Source organism: Ursus maritimus, unplaced genomic scaffold (genome assembly GCF_017311325.1).
Source record: "Ursus maritimus isolate PB19 unplaced genomic scaffold, ASM1731132v1 scaffold_24, whole genome shotgun sequence".
Taxonomy (NCBI): domain Eukaryota; kingdom Metazoa; phylum Chordata; class Mammalia; order Carnivora; family Ursidae; genus Ursus; species Ursus maritimus.
The window spans coordinates 13,027,745-13,046,617 of NW_024424897.1; the positions used below are offsets into that span (position 1 = coordinate 13,027,745).

Consider the following 18,873-nt stretch of genomic DNA (forward strand, 5'->3'; position numbering starts at 1 on the left):
CTCTACGTTCCACTCAGTTTTGCTGTGAGCCCAAAACTTCTCTTTAAAAAAAATTATTAAAAAAACATATAGGGGCGCCTGGGTGGCTCAGTTGGTTAAGCATCCCAACTCTTGATTTTGGCTTAGGTTGTGATCCCAGGGTTGTGAGATCAAGCCCCACGTCTGACTTCATGCTGGGTATAGAGCCTGCTTGAGATTCTCTCTCTGCTTCTGCCCCTCTCCACCCCACCCCACACGCTCACTCTCTCTCTCTCTCTCTCTCTCTCTCAAAAACAAAAAAAGAAAGAAAAAAATATATATAGCACCTCTGGCCTTTCTGTGCTACATGAAAGTCTAGGATGGTGCTGGGAATGGGGTCTATAATCACCAGGCTCTGAGCTTTGCTTCTCCCTCCCTCCCTCCCTCCCTCTTTCCTTCCTTTCTTCCCCTTGTCTTTAAAGCCAGCGTTAATCATTACAAACCATTTTTGTGCTCGTTGTTCCTCTCCTGACATTTTGGGAGAGCAGGACTTAGGTTGTCCTGCTGTTTGCTTTCTGTTCTTCTAAAGTGAACAACCAGGGAGTAGAAGAGGTGGGTACTATGAATAGATTATAAAGCACTTTTAGTGCCATTAGAGAAATCACTTCCTGTTCTCTGCAGTTCTAGGTAGAGCTGCAATTTCTGTCTACATAGAAAATATATGCTTTGGACTCCAGACTTTCCATTTTCACCTTGTGGCGATTTTCTTTATACTTATGTCATGCCTTTTGTCCAAAGATTTCAAATATTGCAGGTATTTCTCATGTGATGTACAAAGATCCCTGATGTAAGGCATTGCATTTTAATTTATCTGTTTTCCTGTCTCCCTAGTTGGAGTCACAATCCCTGTGCCTAGCAGAGTGCCCAGCCCAAACAAATGTACAATTAGCCATAAACAGTGGGGGTGAGGAAGTGGGAGGGGATGTGGATGAAAAAAGAAAAACCTGATGTTTTACTGCTCTACTAAAAATTAATGTAATTGCACAAGAGGGGGATTTTAAAATCTATTTTATTGATTTACATACCCCCTGCCTCGAGCAGTGTCCAGCACATAGGAAGCTAATATTTGCTGAAAGAATGAATGGAAAGTTCAGCATTGATGAGAATTGCCAGGTGCCAACAATCATTTCAGGGTGTTTAATACATATTATGCATGTAATCTCTTCTAGCAGAATGTTTCCTTTGCCCTCCTGTGAGCCGGGTTTAACTTCACTGCCTTGATTCATTTTCACCGGCCTGCCGTGCCTGGGGCCCAGTTCTTACTTCCGATGTTATTACAGTCAACTCACCTGCAATAAACACATTATACGAAATGCTGTTTTATCCCCTGCCGTGCGCCTACCAGGTGGGTGCTGAAATTCCAGTATCCCAGCTGAGGAAGCAGAAACTCAGAGAGGCTGAGCAACTTGCTGAAGGTCACACAGCTCTCCCATGGCAGAGCTGGTCTCCAGAAGTCAGGTTCAGAGCGTTCACATTGCAGTCTGCTTCCTGCGCGGTGGCTACTGGTGTTCTGGGCTTGGATACACCACCCAAACGGTGTTTGACAGGGAAGCCTCTTGGGCTGAGAGGTGGGGGTGCCTCCCCCTCACCCATCATGAAGCTTTCCTGTTTCTCGAACTCTGGTCCAAGCCTGGTGCTGCAGAAAGGGGACACAGGCAGGAGACCTTGTCACGAACCAGCCCAGGGACCTTCGAGCAAGCCACTTAGCTACTCTGAACCTTAGGTTCCTTTCCAGAATCCGGAGGATACTTGTCAAGCACCTGTAAGGGTCCCTCCAGCCTTGGCAATCCAGCCATTTGATGTTGCACCTAAGAGATGGGTGGTGCCACAATTTGGGCTCGGGTGAGATCCACTCGCACACGTTTCTGCCACCCTAGCTGCTGGGTGGCGTCCCGGTGCTGCGTGCGCAGGGCGGTGGTCCGGCCCTGCTGGGGAAGAGTCTGGGGTCAAGGGAGGGCAGATAAGCAGTTTCAGTGGGGTGCAACAAAAGCTCCAGGAGCTGCGTGGAGGCTGAGGTCTGTGGGCCCCAGAGGAGGGAGTGGAGCAGACAGTTCGTGAACTCACGGTCCCCGTCAGGACAGAACACCTAGGAGACACTGCCGCTCGTCTTTTTACCCAAATGGTACTGTTTCGACAGGTCAGTGTTCTTGACCGTGCACATAAAGTAGGCCTCTCGTGGCCCATGTTCTGTCGTCAGGAGCTTAAGATGGTTTTCAAAACAACCTAATTTTTTTGTTGAAGTAAAATAGTTTTATTTTTTATCAAAGGAAGAGAAAATTTTGTTTCCCTGAGACAGTAACAGGACTCGAGCATGTTCTATGCATAAAGGCCAGTGTTAATTTGTAACGGCAACCTGGGAAGAGCCCTCTGAGCTCGGCCGTTCATTAGGGCGGGTTCTTGGGGGGTGGGGGTTGGCGAGTAAATGTAATGTGAAAATGAAGAGTGGAGTCCAGTCAAGGTACAACCAGGAATGGGAGGGTGAGTCTTCTCGCACACATGTGGGACACACACATGTTCCCCCCCCCTTTTTTTAAAGATTTATTTATTTATTTGACAGAGAGACAGCCAGCGAGAGAGGGAACACAAGCAGGGGGGGTGGGAGAGGAAGAAGCAGGCTCCCAGCAGAGGAGCCCGATGCGGGGCTCGATCCCAGAACACTGGGATCACGCCCTGAGCCAAAGGCAGACACTTAACGACTGAGCCACCCAGGCGCCCCAACACACGTGTCCCCTTAAGACAAATCTTCCAGAGCCAGAGTTCCCGAGTGAAGTGGACATCTTGGCAACTTTGATCCTGCTAAGCTTTTGAGCAAACCCTTTTGGGGCCAGTTCCCACCATAGCTGTCTAGGGAACCACACTGGGTCGTGGGCTGATGAACTTTGGGTTTAGAAAAATGGTCAGAAGTGTGGATGCCAAGTCCAGATGACCAGAGTTCAAATCCCAGCATTGCTACTTACTCGCTGTATGACCTCGGGCAAGCTAGTTCACCTCTCTGTGTCTCATTTCCTCATCTTTGAAATGGGTGCTCCTACCTCATAAGTCTCAGGGCGGCTAAGTGAGCTGGCAGAGCTAAGGAGCCTGGCACATAGTGTTGCGATGGTGACGTTACAATCATTGTTGCTGTTGCCAATAGCGTCTAAAACCTTACTGTACTGCCCGCCCCCCAAAGAGTTTCTGAAGCCCCGTCCTCTTTGGGAGGCCTTTAAGTATGTAGCCCTGGCAGAGGGTGGAAAGGTGGGTGGTTTCAGAGCAATGTCCTTCCAGCCACTGTGGCCGCTGGCCTGGGAGGAGATGAGAAGCTACCCCTGGCCCCTTTCATTCCTGGTCCTGTGCCCAGGCTGGGAGAAAGCTCATTCATATCTTATTTTTGCAAGACAGGCAGGCATTTGAAACATCCTGACATCTCCCCCAAGCAATTGGCTCATGTGAGTATAATAATAATGATCATAATGACAAACAGCAGTAAAGCGGAATGACAGTGGCCCTGTTGGGGGTCTGTCTCTGAAGCTAAAGTTCACCCTCCCATGTGCTGCAGGGAGACCTGCCAACTGGAGCCCTTCTTGCCAAGTCTGCCTCTCTTTTGTGAGGTTCTCTGCTATGGGAGACCAAATTGCCGTTGCAGCCCCCCGGGCTTGGCTGCAAGCCTCCGCTGGCCTGTGAGTCCCAGAGACACCTGCTCCTGTCCCCAGTGGGGACAAAAACAAGGGAGCCTCACCATCCATTCTGTGGCCTCTGAGTCTGGTCCTCAGCCCAAAGCTGGCTCCCTAGGCCAACAGGAGCCCAGGAACCAGAATGGGTTGTAGGAGCCCGTGAGAAGGGTGTAGACCAGTACTGTCCAGCAGAAACAAAATGCAGGTCAAATTGCATTTAGCAGCCCCATTTTTGTGTATGTGTGTGTTTTTTTCCTAAAGATTGATTGATTGATTGATTGAAGGAATCTCTACACCCAACATGGGGCTCGAACTCAAAACCCCAAGATCAAGAGTTGTGGGTTCTACCCACTGAGCCAGCCAGGCACCCCCTAGCAAACACATTTTTTTAAAGTTAAAAAAAAGAAACAGGTGAAATTAAGCCTAATATATTTTTTTTAACCCAAAATATCCAAAATATGAATTGAGATATTTTGTGACTGGGGTCCTAAGTCTTCAGAATCTGCTGTGTATTTCCCACCTAGAGCACATCTCCATTTGTACTAGCCACTTTTCAAATGCTCAGTAGCCACATACTGCACTGCATGGGGTAGGTCTAGACAGCTCACAAGGGACAGTGTAACCAACATCCTAAATCACGTGTATCTAAATGTTTATCTTCAAATGGGGCTAATGCAGTGTCCCTTTTGCAGTGAGATTTTTGGATCGTTGGAGGTATTTATTAATAGCAGCTCGTCATTGAGGGGAAAGCATGCTTCATTGTAAAAATGAATTTGCAGTGGTAAGGTTGCACCCCTAGACCTTGAAACTTAGATCTTCGGACCGTCCCATTTCATCTAGCGTGTAAGCCAGGGGTGACACGTTGTGAGCTTCTCCAAGAAGAAATGCCCCAGCTGAATTTCCCACCCCATCCTGTTATTACCATTGAAAGCACAGCAGTATTCGGCATGACTTTGTCATCTCGGCCCAGTAGCTGAGCTGGCGGGCTTGAGGGATTGCCGAATGCTATCGCCAAGAAAAAGGAGCCGTTGGCACTTGGCATTCTCCTTTGGTAAGCCTTGGAAGGAGAGGGTGTTATCAGCAGGAGTCAAGAGAGCTTAATGCTTTGCAAACAGAAAATAAAAATGAAGTTGGACCAAAGTTGATAAAAGAGTCAAGAAAAAAAAAATCTTCAGGTGGCCATGGCCTTTAGGATTTTTGAATCATTCTGACCAGACCCAGGGTTTCCCTACCCTTGACCTCTGACAGCTTTCCAAACTTGGATGGCGTTTTCTACCACCCAGGTAGGGGAGGGGTCTGACTGGTAAGACTGCTCAGATATTTGTAGAATACGGGATACGAAATACAGCGTGACCTCCCTCGTTCAGCCGTCTCCGTTCCCCAGCCTGATAACTCCCACAGCAGCACAGTGCCCCAGCTCTGTCCGTGTTAACAACGGAGTCACTAAAACACTGATTAATGAAAATAGGTTGCCAGGACTGGTTTTAACATAGTTACAGGAACAAATTTTATTCAAGTGCTTTTGAAATACGGCTACAACAACTGAAATGGTTTTAAACCTCTTTAATCCTCAAAGCCCTTTGATTAATATTTTATTAATCTCAGTATGAGTGATTACATATATTTGACAGCCATAAACTGTGTTTTTAAAACAAAAATGTCAGTATCCAGAGCACCACTCATGAGCTGATTGGCTCTGGGCGGCGGGTCTCTGAAACTTCTTGCTACGTCAGCTTTCCCACCTATAAAATGGGAAGAGTCATTGTTTCTCCCGCACTGGATTCTGCAGAATGTGCTCAGCATGTCTGATACATAGTAGGTGCTTAACAAGGGTACTTTCTTACTCTCCCCAAGAGCTTTCTGTTGTTGTTCTACTCCATCAAGACAGGCTTTGATCCAGTCATTTCTTGTCTTGGAACCAGAATAGCGAGCCTCATTTTTCACCTCATCAGGTAATGCACACAAGCTCCTTTTGGTAAGGTTTTTTTGTTCTGTTGGTGTGTGCATTTTCCAAGTTTTCAAAAAAAGAACAAATGTAGTTTTAAAAAGAAATGGAGGCCTCCTTGTAGCTTCCCCTGGTTATCATTTGCTTGTCCAGAAAAGGAGTTACAAAGCTGCCAGATCCAAACGTGTACCCCCTTGTTGCCTCCCACATCGAGACAAGCCCCAGGAGCTTGTGTTTCTCATTCTACAAGGAGAAATATTAGTAATGCATTAAACAAATGGAGAGGAAGAGACATGCAGGTTGGTTTGTGTCCCCCAAGACATTTCATTAGACATCGTGGGCCATTAAAAAAATATCCTAGAGCATTTCACAGTCACAAAATGGCAGAATGGTCATGCGGAGCACCTGTTCGGATGTCTTCGGCTCGAATCCTGGGGCATGATCCATAGGTTGGGGGACTGTGTGCCTTAGGCACCAATGCCAGTGTTTTAATCACCTGTATCGTGCTTAGAAATTCCGATCAGTATTACCCCCTTCCACGAGGGCAGGTCATAGAATTATTCTAGTACTTCTGGGAGCCACAAAGGTAAAGGGTAGCGGTCGGGGGACAGGTCACTGTGGACCATCACCCACCTTTATCATCTCCCTGCATTTTGCCAGCTCATTTCATCTGTTCCTCAAGTATTGAAAGTCGTATTGCTCAAGTAGTTTGCTCGAGTATTCAAAACAAATCTCAGCTGTCACATCTCCTCACCTGTAAATACTTCATCTCTCGTGCGTCTCACTCATTAATACAATCATCATACACTTTAATACGAATCACCATACCATTTTCCCGCCTCACCAAATTAGTGGTCATCTCTTAATATCATCTAATATCGGGACCACATTTTAGTGTTCCTGACTTCTTTTTTACAGTTGGTTTGGTTTGAGTCAAGATTCAGACAAGGCTCAAATACGACGTTTGATGAAATTACGTCTCTTTCAAAATGTTTTGAAACTTCAGCAGATAGTTATCACCACGGTCATCTTCTTTACTTTCAGCAAACTTCTGTTACATAGTTTGATTATCTTATTTATCCGACCCTTGGTCTGAAGGACCCCCGGCTTTGTCCAAAAATGAAATCCACCTCACTGTCCAAATATTTTTCACCATGGAGCATAATTACATCTACGTGCAGACAGTGCTGTGGCTTCTCCAGGTGGGTTCGAAGGAGCAGCCCCAAGCAGGTTTTGGGCAACGAGTCACAGGGAGGTGGTTCCCAGTGTGTGTGGTTTGCGGTTCCCTCTCCCCTCTGTGCGGAAAGGCCTACACGCTTGACTTACCTGTTCCCACACGGGCCTTTTGATTCGCCACTAAATGTAATTGATGCATGTGTTTTCACGCAGATAATCGCATATCAGCCGTATGGAAAATCCGTGGACTGGTGGGCCTATGGCGTCCTGTTGTATGAAATGCTAGCCGGGCAGGTAACGTACGTTTTGGTACTTGTTTATTGCTGGATAATGTGACTACTTTGGCTCTGTTTGGGCCACGATAGCGGGACCCAGCAGCTGATGCTGCTCCGACTTCCCTGACCCAGGTGAAAGAGGGAGCGATTCCATCCCCCTCCCCCGCTCCCTTGAAAGTGAGTTATATTCAACAGGCACAGCAATTATCTCTGGTCATAAAAACCCCAAACTGAGAGCCGAAACCCAGAGCATCGGCAGTGTAGCTTTCATATTAAACACAAAAGGCCCTGCACGTCGAGGACGACAGTGGCCTCCGTAGGTTTTCAGTATCTCAAAACTGGGGTTGGGTTATGGTTCCCTGCAAGCTTGTCCGTGCACATTACCCCAGCTGCTGCCCGGGTGTGGAATCGGTATTATTAGCAAAGAAAGAAGACAGTGAAACTTGAAGAAATGCTTTAATAGCTTCTTCCCATCTCTCCTTATCGCGCCCTTGACAGTTCGTTGCAATTTTCACAAAAGTCCAACGAGGCTAAACCTCCAATAACAAAAAGACAGATGAGGTTTCTCTTAGGAACGCAACATCCATCAGATAAGCGGGGGAATGATGCCGAAGCTGGCACTTCTTTAATATATGGCCTTAATATCTGTAGCATTGGGGCAAATCACACTCTCTGCTTTAACAAGCAACCCCAGAAAACCTCAGTGGTTTAACACACAACACGGATTTATTTTACATTCTTGGCACAGCTCGGGGTGGGGGAGGGGGCAGGGAGCAGGTGGGGAGTACCAATCCACAGGGTCATTTAAGGCCAGACTTCTTTCATCCATTGTCCCTACAATTTTTAGGACCTCGGATTCCTTTAGTGAACCCTCAACTGGCCAATGAAGAGAGAGCAGAAGTCGCACGGAATGTTTTAGGGGCCAGGCCTAGAGGTGGCATATATCACTCCTTCCTACAGCCTACTGGCCACGTGGACCCACTGGGATGCCAAGGGCTGGGGGAGGCGGTGGGGGGAGTTTAGTGTACCTGTGAGCCCTGGAAGGTTGTGTGAACATCTACCAGATCTCTACCATTTTACCTAAAAACAACTCTGTCGTGGGCAACTTTTTATAATTCCCAGCAATCGAGTACTTGTGTCAAGGTGTTGGACCCTCCATAGCTGAAAGCTTTAGTAAGAGAAAGTGGAAGGAAATACCCATGTTGAGCCACCGAGCTACCCCCAAGGAAATCTTTGAATCTTTGTTCTGGGGCGGGAGTCACCCTTTCTGACAGGTGACATCCACTGACTCCTTCATTTGCTCACTCAACATATCCTTGCTGAAGGCTTACTCTGTGCATGGTCCTCACTGTAAACAAAACAGACAAAATCCCTCACTTTCATGCGGCCTATAAGCTAGAAAGAAAGAGACCGTAGACGAGTTAAATAAGGAAAATATAGACTAGTGATAAGCTAAGAGAAAAAGTAATAAAGCAGGAAAGAAAATGTAGTGCTGGAGGAAGGTTGAAATTGGAGCGAGGATGGCCAGGGAGGGTCTCATGTAGAGCTGAAGTGAAGATCAGCACAAAGTTGGAGAATGCCAGGAGCTTATGTGGGGTGAAAACATTCTGGGCAGTGGAAACAGCAAGTGCAAAGGCCCTGGGGTGGAAGTGTATGGCTGTGTTTAAGAAAGGAATGGGAAGCCAGCAGTCTAGCCAGAGCAGAGTGGGTTAGAGAGGGAGCGAGAGGCCTGATATCAGAAAGAAAAGAGGGGTCCCAGGTCTTGTGAGCATGGAAGTCAGCACAGACCCTTGGCTTTCCCTCTGGGATGGGAAGCCATTGGTGAGCTCTCCTTTATGTCTCTTTCATTGTCTTACATCTTTTAGATACTGAAGTAGTCTCTTAGAAATCACAAAATTCAAGGTACTATCCTACGTTCGGTCGTTAACTGAGAAGTGATGTTAAGACTTGATTGATAGTAAAATGGTTGGTAATTATTAATTTAGGTTTTTAACCCCCCAAAAAATGTCCATCTCAGGCCAAATACCCCCATTTGTAAGCATGCAAAAGCAGGTCATTCAGACCACTGTCAGTGAGACAACAGCGAGTTGTCTGCCCCTTGAGTTAATTTCCCCTCTTTAGAATTTTAACAATAAAATTTGACTGAATTATCAGCTCCCTGGGAGCCATGCTGTTTCTTGTGAAAGCACAGAAAACTGAGTTCCCCTTCTTGATCCCATTTGCATGTTCTGACTCTTGAGTCCAGAAACAAACCCTGTTTTCACTGAATCACATTTGCATATGCCAACAAAAGAAACTGGTTGGGTGGAAATGGAATCTGTTTCCAAGGGCATTTTACAAGAGATCAGAAGAGCTGAGCTTTCATTGGCCAGCAGGAGACTAGGACTTCAGAAGTCTCATGGCCCCCCACACACATACTGTACTCCTCTCCCCATCTTCCTTCCTCTCCAAGCCCGGGACCTCATTCCCTAGAGGAGAGCTCAGGAAGCACCGCCCTCCTGCAGGGAAGTCCCCTTTGGGTGCTTTTTAAAAATCCTGCCTCACTTGCCTATTGTCCCTGAGGCCCCGACCTGCAGGTGGTCTCCCCACACCCAGTGCTTCCGTGAACATTCTGGCACATACCCATTTCCCATCCCGCTTCTCAGACTCCATTAGCCTGCCCGATAGGATCCCTTCCAGTTTTCATGATCTCTCTTGAAAATGGTGACACTCATTAAATGTGACGTCTTAAAGGCGTCCCCAGCCATTGTTCTTCTATATCCTCAACTGTGCCTGCCTCCAACACAGTGTTTTCACTCCGGGACCCACTTCTTAGTCTTCCCTGTGACTCAATGCAAATTTCAAGGTATTTCTGGGTGGTGAGTCAGCCCAGAAAGGATAATGAAGGCTCTGAGCCTGTTACCCAGAGCCCCCTGAAGCAGCAGCAGCCTCCAGACCTGGTGGAGGGAATAGATGCTGTTATTGAAAAGTAAGATTAATTATAAAGCTGTTGGTGGGCTTATGGTCTAAATTTGTCCTCTTTAATCACAGAGGGCTGCAGATGAGCAGAAAAGATAGTTTATTGCAATTTTCTTCTCATTTGGTATATTTATTGTCAGCAGCCAAGGGGGCAGGTAAGTAGAAATAGCCCGAGTCTTTCTTCAGTGCCTGGCCTGCTTGACAAATATGATTACTTTGGGGCAAGAAGAGTATTTTCCCAGCACTGTGATGAGCGAATTGCGGCTCCAAGCGTTCACGGGTATTCATCCTAGAGGGACCAGTCCTCTCCTCTTTATGTCCCCTGCTGCCAGGGTTATCTGTGCTTTCTGTTTATTCCTGACGAGTCAGTCATGGGTGCTTTCTCTCAGCACTTGAGCCCGAACTGTCCTTGGGTGTCCTCCCCCCTCCACCGCTGGTCACCAGCGGTCTGCAGACAAACATGACAAGCCCCAACATCCACAAGGCAGTCCGTGACTTGGGAATCATTGTAGAAAGAGTGAACCATCACCCCGCATTTGTCTAAAATTCACAAATTGCATATTGCTAAGGAGAACACCTCTGGTTCGGAACATTTTTACACCAAGCCAAGACTGTGTTTGACACGCAGCTTAGCCGGAGACGCTAAGCCCAGATTTGTAGAAATTTAAAAATAATCATGGGAATGTGAGAAAGAGGGGAGAGAAGCAAATCCAGAATGGTGACGGACCTCACCTCCTGTTGTCCCCAGGCTCAGTAGCCGATGTGACTGGGAAGGACAATGAGTATAATTATAACTTCACCTTTGACCTGCCTTCAGCCCCAAGGCCTGAGCAGCAATTGCCTGTAAGAATGCTCCCAGGGTGACCTGGCAAGACTTACCGAGAGCCATAAAAATGCTCACATCCTTCGGCTGCGTAAGCCCACACCTGGGACGATTTTCTTAGGAAGGAATTCAGAGAAGAGAAAAAAGACACGCACGGCGGTGTCGATAGTAGCATGAGTTATGAGAATGCAGCCCCGGGAGCAATGGCGAGTGTGCCCCGCGGACAGATGAGCCGTCTCTGCCGGACGAGGGATCAGCTCTGCAGCGTGCCTCTGACCGGGGATACCGGTAGCCACGGAGAAAGTGCTTGCAGCAGTCCGTGAAAAACAAGAAACTCCAAATTATGCATCCTTATTTGAAAATAATACAAGCCTAAGGGTTCCTAGAAAAATAAGAGCAGTTTTTGTGGTGAGGTGAAGGGAATGTGGGTGCAACTTTCCCGGCCTTCCCCTCCCCCCAGGAACACATGATTTTTACTCCACAGAGGGCTCCGGGGAGCATTCCTGAGTCTGACGATCATTACTGCTGCTCCCCACGTACTCGGGGGCTTCCTTCCTTCTGGCACATGCTGGGGTTGTACCACCCGGCTCGCTCGTGGTTGTAGAGCGTGTGACTCTTCTGACCAGTGAGATCTGAGTGGAAGTGCTCCACGGTGGAGCACTCTGGCACTGGAGCAGGACACCCCAGAGCACCTGCTCCCATTCTACCGCAGCAAGACCAAGATGGCAGCTGCGCCATCAGCATGGGTCCCTGGGTGACCCCTGCTGACTGACAGTGGATATGTGGCAGAGGCAAGAAATAAGCAATCAAAATCAGGCCTGGGAAGTCACGCCAGGTCTCTAGAGACAGTCACTCTACACAATGACTTGAAACATCTCTGGCCATAGTGACTCCCCCTCAGTCTTTCCAGAACCCCACTACTCATTGTGCAGGATTCCAGAATGGCCTCCCCACATACCCCCTCGCCCCCGCCACCCCAGTCGAGCCCTCTTTAGGTGTGGGTGGACCTGCAGCTGAGCACCTCCCACTCAGCCCTACCAGCAGCAGCGCGGGGGAACCATCCTTCCCCAGCCACCTGCCACAGCAAGTGTGAGGGATCGGCAGCGCTCAGAATGGCCCAGAGCCCAAGCGCCGCGGTCGGATGTCTGGGCTTGAATCTCGGTTCTTCCACATCCCAGCTCTGTAACTCTGGCCAAGGCACTTAATAATAGAACCTCAGTGAGCTCACCTGTAAAGTGAGATCGCTAGTATGTACGTCAGTCGTATGGTGGTTTTGAGGATTGAGTGAGTGATGCCTGCAAAGGCATTCCACACAGTGCCCGGCTCACAGAGCCTGCTGCTGCCACCGTCCTTACTGCTGTTCACTCCCAAACAGTGGCCATCCTTCATCAGGCAGTGTAGACTCCCAGTGCGTGATCACGGAACGTCAGGGGCACGTGTCCTCCCTGGGATGTGCTGCCAGGAGACGCCCGTCCTCAGGGCCACACAGGGATGGAACCACGGGGTGACAGCCCAGGGCTGTGCCACAAGGACACGCGGTCCTATGGCTTTTGTTGTAGCTTAGGAATCTTATCGCAACAGGTGAGCCCAAGAGGCCTCAGAGAATCCTTCCATCCCCGGCCCGTATGATTCACACTGGATTAAATAGCTCTCTTTCCGGCAGAAAAGGGGTAAAGGGTGCAAACTCTGACCCGGGAGTATCCTGTAGGACTAATATGCTCTGGTTCTAAGGGATGCTGTCTGGGGTGCGTCAGGAGCCAGGGGTCCTGCTCTCAGTGGGAACACAGAGGGGACTTCATGGTCAGTGGCTTCCTTGCTCAGTAGTAGGCCCAGCCCACCTGGGCCAAGGTGGTTCCCTTGCCGGGAGACAATTAAACAGGTGTGCTAAGCCGGTGCCCTGCACAGAATGCCCCCCGCCCAGATTCCTTCTTCCACATCAGCCGCGGTGGGCGGTGGGCGGTGGGGGGAGGCATCTGCATCGACTTCATTGTCTTCAGATGCGAAGGTTCTTGCTGCCTCACCTGACAAGAATTCCTGGGCACGATTTGTCTGAGTTTCTCTTAGGAGAGAATTGCTCTTAAGCCCGCGGCTGGGATGATCCGTGACTCAGCCCCTGTAGCGCTCCTGCCGCGAGGGCTTGAGCGTCACCAGACGGGCCGGTTGACTCTCCTGCTGCCGCTGTCACCGCGGGGCCCGAGCTCCAGGAGCCCTTCGCATCTGCTCTGATGCTCTGCGTGGTTTCTCCTGAGCAGCGGCCCTCGGGGGCCCCACCGGGAGCTGTCGATTGGCCATCCGGGAGCAGCACCCGTGCCCTGCTCGAGTCCTGAGTACTATGACACTGGAGAGTGTGAACCCAGAGGAAATTCAGAGTGGGGCCCCCCGGAGGTGTGCAGTTTGCAGCCCAGAGCAGAAACCCTGCCATGTCTGCTTTCGTTACAAAGACCTCCTTGTCCAGAACTCAGCTGCATGTATGGATCGCTTACTAGGGAAAGTGGGATGTTTTGTGGGTGTCCTACCACAGGTGTCCAGAGTAGGTTGCATGGTGCCAGGCAGAGAAGAGCTGGTGGGCTGGAGGCAGGACTGGCCTCCGAGGTAGCTCTTGGCCAGTGTGGCTACCCCCACACCCTTGGGCTGTCCTGCTCCGTCTCTCTAGACAGAAGGTGACCCAGGTGACCGCCTGCACACGCTAGTGGGGTGTCTGTGCCCACCTTCCTTGCCCGTGGGCATCCCAGGCGCCATGTTACTTCTGCCCAGGGAAACACCACGGCGGGCTGTTCCCGCTCTGCTCAGAGTCATTCACAGGCAGGGTAATTTTTTTTTCTTTTTTAATTTTAGAGAAAGAGCATGAACAGGAGAGGGAGAGGGAGAGAGAGTCTCAAGCAGACTCTGCAGTGAGCATAGAGTCTAACTCGGGGCTCGATCTCACAACACCGAGATCAGGGCCTGAGCCGAAACCAAGAGTTGATGCTTAACCAACTGAGCCACCAGGTGCCCACAGGCAGGCTAATTTTAGTTTTCCTCACCCACCTGCATGCTTCGACCAAATTAAACATTCTTTATGCCAGGTACTTACAACCAAAAAAGCGGCCTATTTATTTATATTTCTAGGCCTAATAATAATAATAAAACCCAACAACAATAATGGCACCAGTCCCAACCCCCCGTTCTCCCAGACCTGGTCCCAAGGTAGGGTTTTTTAGAGACTGAGTGTCTTTCCCTTGAGCGGGTGTGGCTCCCATGTGCTGACCCCACCCCCAGCTCCTATTCAGGGCTGGGGTGGGGGAAGGACTAAGGCTGGGGGTCAGATGAGCAGGTTGGAATGATCTCGTGGTGCTTCAGGGGAGCAGTCTGCTTGGGTCCGTTGCTCTCTCTCACTCAGAGGGAAATGTTGGATAAGAAGGGGTTGATAAGAAGGGCTATCCTGCTGACTACGGCACAGCCATGGTTTATACGGACACTTTGGTACGTGGTTTACGTGATTTACATTTGGTCCTTTGGTTTACATTTGAGCTGGACTCTGCATCATCAGAGCCCTCACTGTGTCAGTCAGAGTGACAGAGACACCTCTTTTCCCTGAGAAGGAAAATGCAATGAGTTGAAACATACGGGGATTCTCTCAGCTGTGATAGCTGACGCCTGGTCTGCCTTTCCTATGCTAAACCCAAGGTTAGCTAAGCCTAAAGGGAACATTAAGAAATTTCCCATAAACCCCCTTATCCTGCGTGCTGTCCATCCAGAGTGACAGGCAATTTGCCAGACCGCTCAGGATTAAAGACATGCTGGAGGAGAAAGCTTGAAGGGCGTCCTGAGCTCCCCCGTTCCTCCCGGGGATTCTAGCAGCCCCTTCGAAGACTGCTCATCTGCCCTAATAAAATACCAGTACCACCAGGCACCCTTCAGCAGGCACCCGCTGGGTACAGGACAAACTATTGGGTGTTTTGCAGACTCACCAGGGAATCCCATTTTACACATTGGAAAACTATATCTTAGAGAAGTCGCTTGCCTGTGGACACCCAGCTAGGAGGTGGTGGGGCTGGATTTCTGGTCCAGATCCGCCTGACTTTAAAGCCATGCCGCCCACAGCGCTGCCATGCCTCCCGCTCTCCCTGAGGGGAGTGTAAACCCAGCAGAAGAGGAGAGGGGAGTGTCTAGTGGAAGCTAAGCTCCCATAACTGCCACCACGCAGGGGCCAGGCTCTCTACAGAGCAGCTCCGTGTTGGGCCAGAAGGGCCCTGGTGTGCATTTCTGGACCTGGGGAAGTCCCTTTAACCCGTGCCCTGGTGGCCCCAACGCCCCATGCTCAGAATCTAAAGGCGCTAGCATTCTCCACCTGCCCCCACCCCTGCACGCAGAGCCATCTGTAACCTAACTTGATCATAATTTAATTCTTTAACACATAATTACAAGATTAATGGATTAATTGTAATTTATTTGCAAAGCATTAAAAGCATTACTCAAAAACATTTTCCCTAAAGATTGTTTTGAGTTGCCCAGGGCAGGATAATTAAAGAGACAGAGGAAAAAGTGAAAAACACACAACCAGCAACCTAATGAAAGATAATCAGAAAAACCAGCAACTTCACTAAGCTAACTGTGCAGCCCAGAAACCCGGTGTGCGTCTTGGTGCTGAAACGGATCTCCAGGCGCCACGTTAATGAACCACCCTGACTGTTTTCCCATGTCTCTGTTTTCTGGAACAGCCTCCCTTTGATGGCGAAGATGAAGACGAGCTGTTTCAGTCCATAATGGAGCATAACGTTTCTTATCCCAAGTCCTTGTCCAAGGAGGCCGTTTCCATCTGCAAGGGAGTAAGTAGACCGGCATTCCTTTTATGATCACCGACCGAGAGGGCCGACAGGGGAAGTGTCTTCCCCACGCTTCTGAGAGAGGTGGCAGAGAGCCCGCACACCCACGCCACCGCTTCCAGCCATCAGGGGCTACACCTTGGTGACGTGCGGGGTGTTGTGGGAAACATGGCGGCCTGGAGAACGGGTTCTGACCCCCAGACTGCCTGGAACTCTGGCCCAGGCAGCTAATGCGCACTGTGCTTTAGTTTCTCATGCACCTTATGAAAGTGTGCCATGAGTTACCAGAAACAATCACGGGCCGTCGGAAAATGTTCGTTCTCTTCCCTTGCCTGGCTTGGTGTGTCTTGGGTCATTCTTCATTCGATCCTCTTCTTTTGAGATGGAACATGTGTGCAGAAACGGGCACGAGTCGCCAGTGTGTAGATGAGTGAATTTTCACAAAACAAATACACGCACGCAATTGCACCCAGGTTGTGAAAGAGAAGGTTTCCGGCAACCTAGAAGCCCCCTCCCTTCCTGTCCCACAGAGACTCCCCACCGCCCAGGATAAGCAGCGTCCCAGCTCGTTCCCGCGGGGACTAGCCTTGTCTGTTTTGCACTTCGCACAAATGCAGTCTTGCAGCGGATGCTCCCGGGGCCTGGCCTCTTACCCAACACAGTGATCGTGGCGTTTCTCCGTGCTCCCATGTGCGCACCCTTCCGTCTTCCGCACGCCCACGTGGCGGAGTTTACTTACTCGTGCTACTGCTGGTGGCCTTTGGGTGGTTTCCTCTTCGTTTTGGGGCTGTCACAAATAGAACTGCCCTGAAAACTTCCAGGCTTTGCGTTTTGGGGAACCTAGGAGCTCATTTCTGTGGAGGAGATGCCGAGGAATAAAAATTACCAGGTCCTGACCTGATTCGTTTTTAATAGTAAAGCTTTAGGCCACAAAATTATCGTCAGACCTGCTGGGATGGAGTGTAACACACTCCTAACATTTTCTGGCAAGTTTGATTGTGTGGGATGCGCTGATCAGGTGTCTTCCCAGGGCAAGGCACTGTTTACATATACAAATACGGAGAGCGGGCCCTGCCCTCAAAGCGTATAATCCGTGTTCGCCTCTGTCTCCCGCCGTGGACACGTGGGAATTACTACCTGCCGGTCACGGCATTTATTTTTCCAACCATGAGTCTTTGATTAATACGTTTGGTCCGGGCAATAAATAGGCATACGACGCTTGTTATTAACATCATAGGGGATATTTTCCGGACGCACGGTTTTTAGTGATTGCCTACATTTTCACATACACATTTTTTATAGACCTACAGAATGGCGGCTTGAACACAGTGTATAAAGACACCTGATTAAATTCTTATATTTGATTCTGGGGCCAGGTTGCTCCCCTGTGTCCTTTATCATAAAAATCACTATGGAAAGACCCATACTGTCAACACTGTATTTGTGAGTTGGGGTCACTCTGTGCAAGCTACTGATTTCTTGGGGTGCTCCCAGGCGTCCACGCAGTCAGGGCTCGTAGCAGAGCTGACAAAGGGAAGGCACTACCGGCCGGCATTCTCTTTTTCTCCTAATTTTAGTTGTGTGGCAGGGGAGGGAGGGCCCTGTTTCCTCTCTTTTTCAAAAACCTTTATTGAGGTATAATTGACAAATAAAACTGCAGTGTGTTGAAAATGTGCCGCGTGATGGCTTGACACGCATATACGCCGTGAAAGATTCCCACAATCAAGAAGTCATGTCCATCCCCTCCCATAGTTACCTTTTTGTCTTTTGGGTGGAGAATACTTAAGTTCTACTCTCTCAGCACATTTCAGTCACGCAGTACGGTGTCTTCACCTCTAGTCACCACATCACCCATCGCACCCTCTTTCTGCTGCTTTCTAGCTGATGACCAAACACCCAGGCAAGCGGCTGGGTTGCGGGCCGGAGGGGGAGAGGGACGTGCGGGAACATGCCTTCTTCCGGAGGATCGACTGGGAGAAACTCGAGAACAGGGAGATCCAACCGCCCTTCAAGCCCAAAGTGGTGAGTAGGGGACGTGGCCTGTTCCTGAGCCCTGTGTTCTTGAATCCTAGAGGGGTCCCACCCGTCCGTTCTCTGGGGAGAGGAGGCCGATGACCTCCGCCTCTGCAGGGTAGAAGAACATGGCCAGGTACCTGCCTTGCCTTCAGTCTGTGGTCTGAGCCCCTGGGATTCCTTCTGACTTTCAGAGTCAGCACAGACCAGGCAGGGATGGGGGCCTGTGCCAACCAGTTGGGGGGCTGCAGAGTGCCTACCAAAACTGAGAGAGAGCCAGGGCGCATCGGCTTTGGGGATCAGGCTTTGTGGACTCAAGTGCCCGGCAGGACTGTGATCCCTGCTCTGGGTCCTTGATGGGACGTCTTGTCTGGGTCCGGCTCTCCGGCGTTTGCTTTGCTCCTGAAACATAGCTCGGTCTCAACCAGCTCTTCTGCACACCCCGGCTGCGCTTCCCGTGTTGGCCACGCCCCTTCTGCGAGGAGTGCGTGTCAACCCCATTCTGGTTTTGCCACCTTCATTAAGACTCCTCCCTCATGACCCCCATTTTTCCCGTTTATTTCACAAACACTATGTGCCAGGCCTGTTCTTTACAAATTAGCTCCTTTAACCCTCTCAACAGCCCTGCACAGTGGGTAAACTAAGGCACAGAGAGGCTGAGTAACTTGTCCAAAGACACACAGCTGGTAGGTGGTGTTCTGGCTCTGCGATCTGTGTCCTTACCCCACGACACCATCGCTCTATCGCAGTGACTGCTGTCTGCCCATCTTCTGACTGTTGGTGGCAACCAGTGTTGGCCTTTCTTAACGTTTCTATCTCTAGAGGTAAACTCAGGAGTCCTTAAGACATCGGGCTCCTCCCTCACGCCACCTGCCACTTCACGGTGCCTCCCGGGGAGTCTGCTTTCCCCCAGATCCCATCTCTGGGGGCCAGTGGACCATGCCGTCCAGCTCGGCTGCCGTCTCTGGGTAGTCCCCGTGCTGCCCCTGGCCCCGAGGCTACAGCGAGAGCAGCTCTGGCCCACAGTCTGTTGGAGAAGCATCCACCCCTGTCTCCCCCAGCAGGTGCTTCTGAGCAGGCAGAGGGGTGCCTGCTGGGGTGGCTGAGTGACTGACTAGTCGGCACAAGCTTTCCTCTTAGAGCAGCAGCCGCCTCCTCAAATACGCTGTGTCTCCTCTACTCCAAGAATAAAACTGCTGCTGGGGAGCCC

General features: G+C 50.0%; 1 protein-coding gene across 2 annotated transcripts in view; it reads left to right on the forward strand.

Annotated features, from left to right (window-relative positions):
* PRKCA (protein kinase C alpha) overlaps nucleotides 1–18,873 on the forward strand; it is a 391,135-nt gene that overhangs the window by 354,786 nt on the left and 17,476 nt on the right. For both annotated transcript variants that reach the window (XM_040640368.1, XM_040640369.1), the window contains 3 exons: nucleotides 7,003–7,083; nucleotides 15,546–15,653; nucleotides 17,532–17,672. In XM_040640368.1, coding sequence (XP_040496302.1) covers nucleotides 7,003–7,083; nucleotides 15,546–15,653; nucleotides 17,532–17,672 — 330 coding nt within the window. The remainder of the gene's footprint in view (nucleotides 1–7,002; nucleotides 7,084–15,545; nucleotides 15,654–17,531; nucleotides 17,673–18,873) is intronic.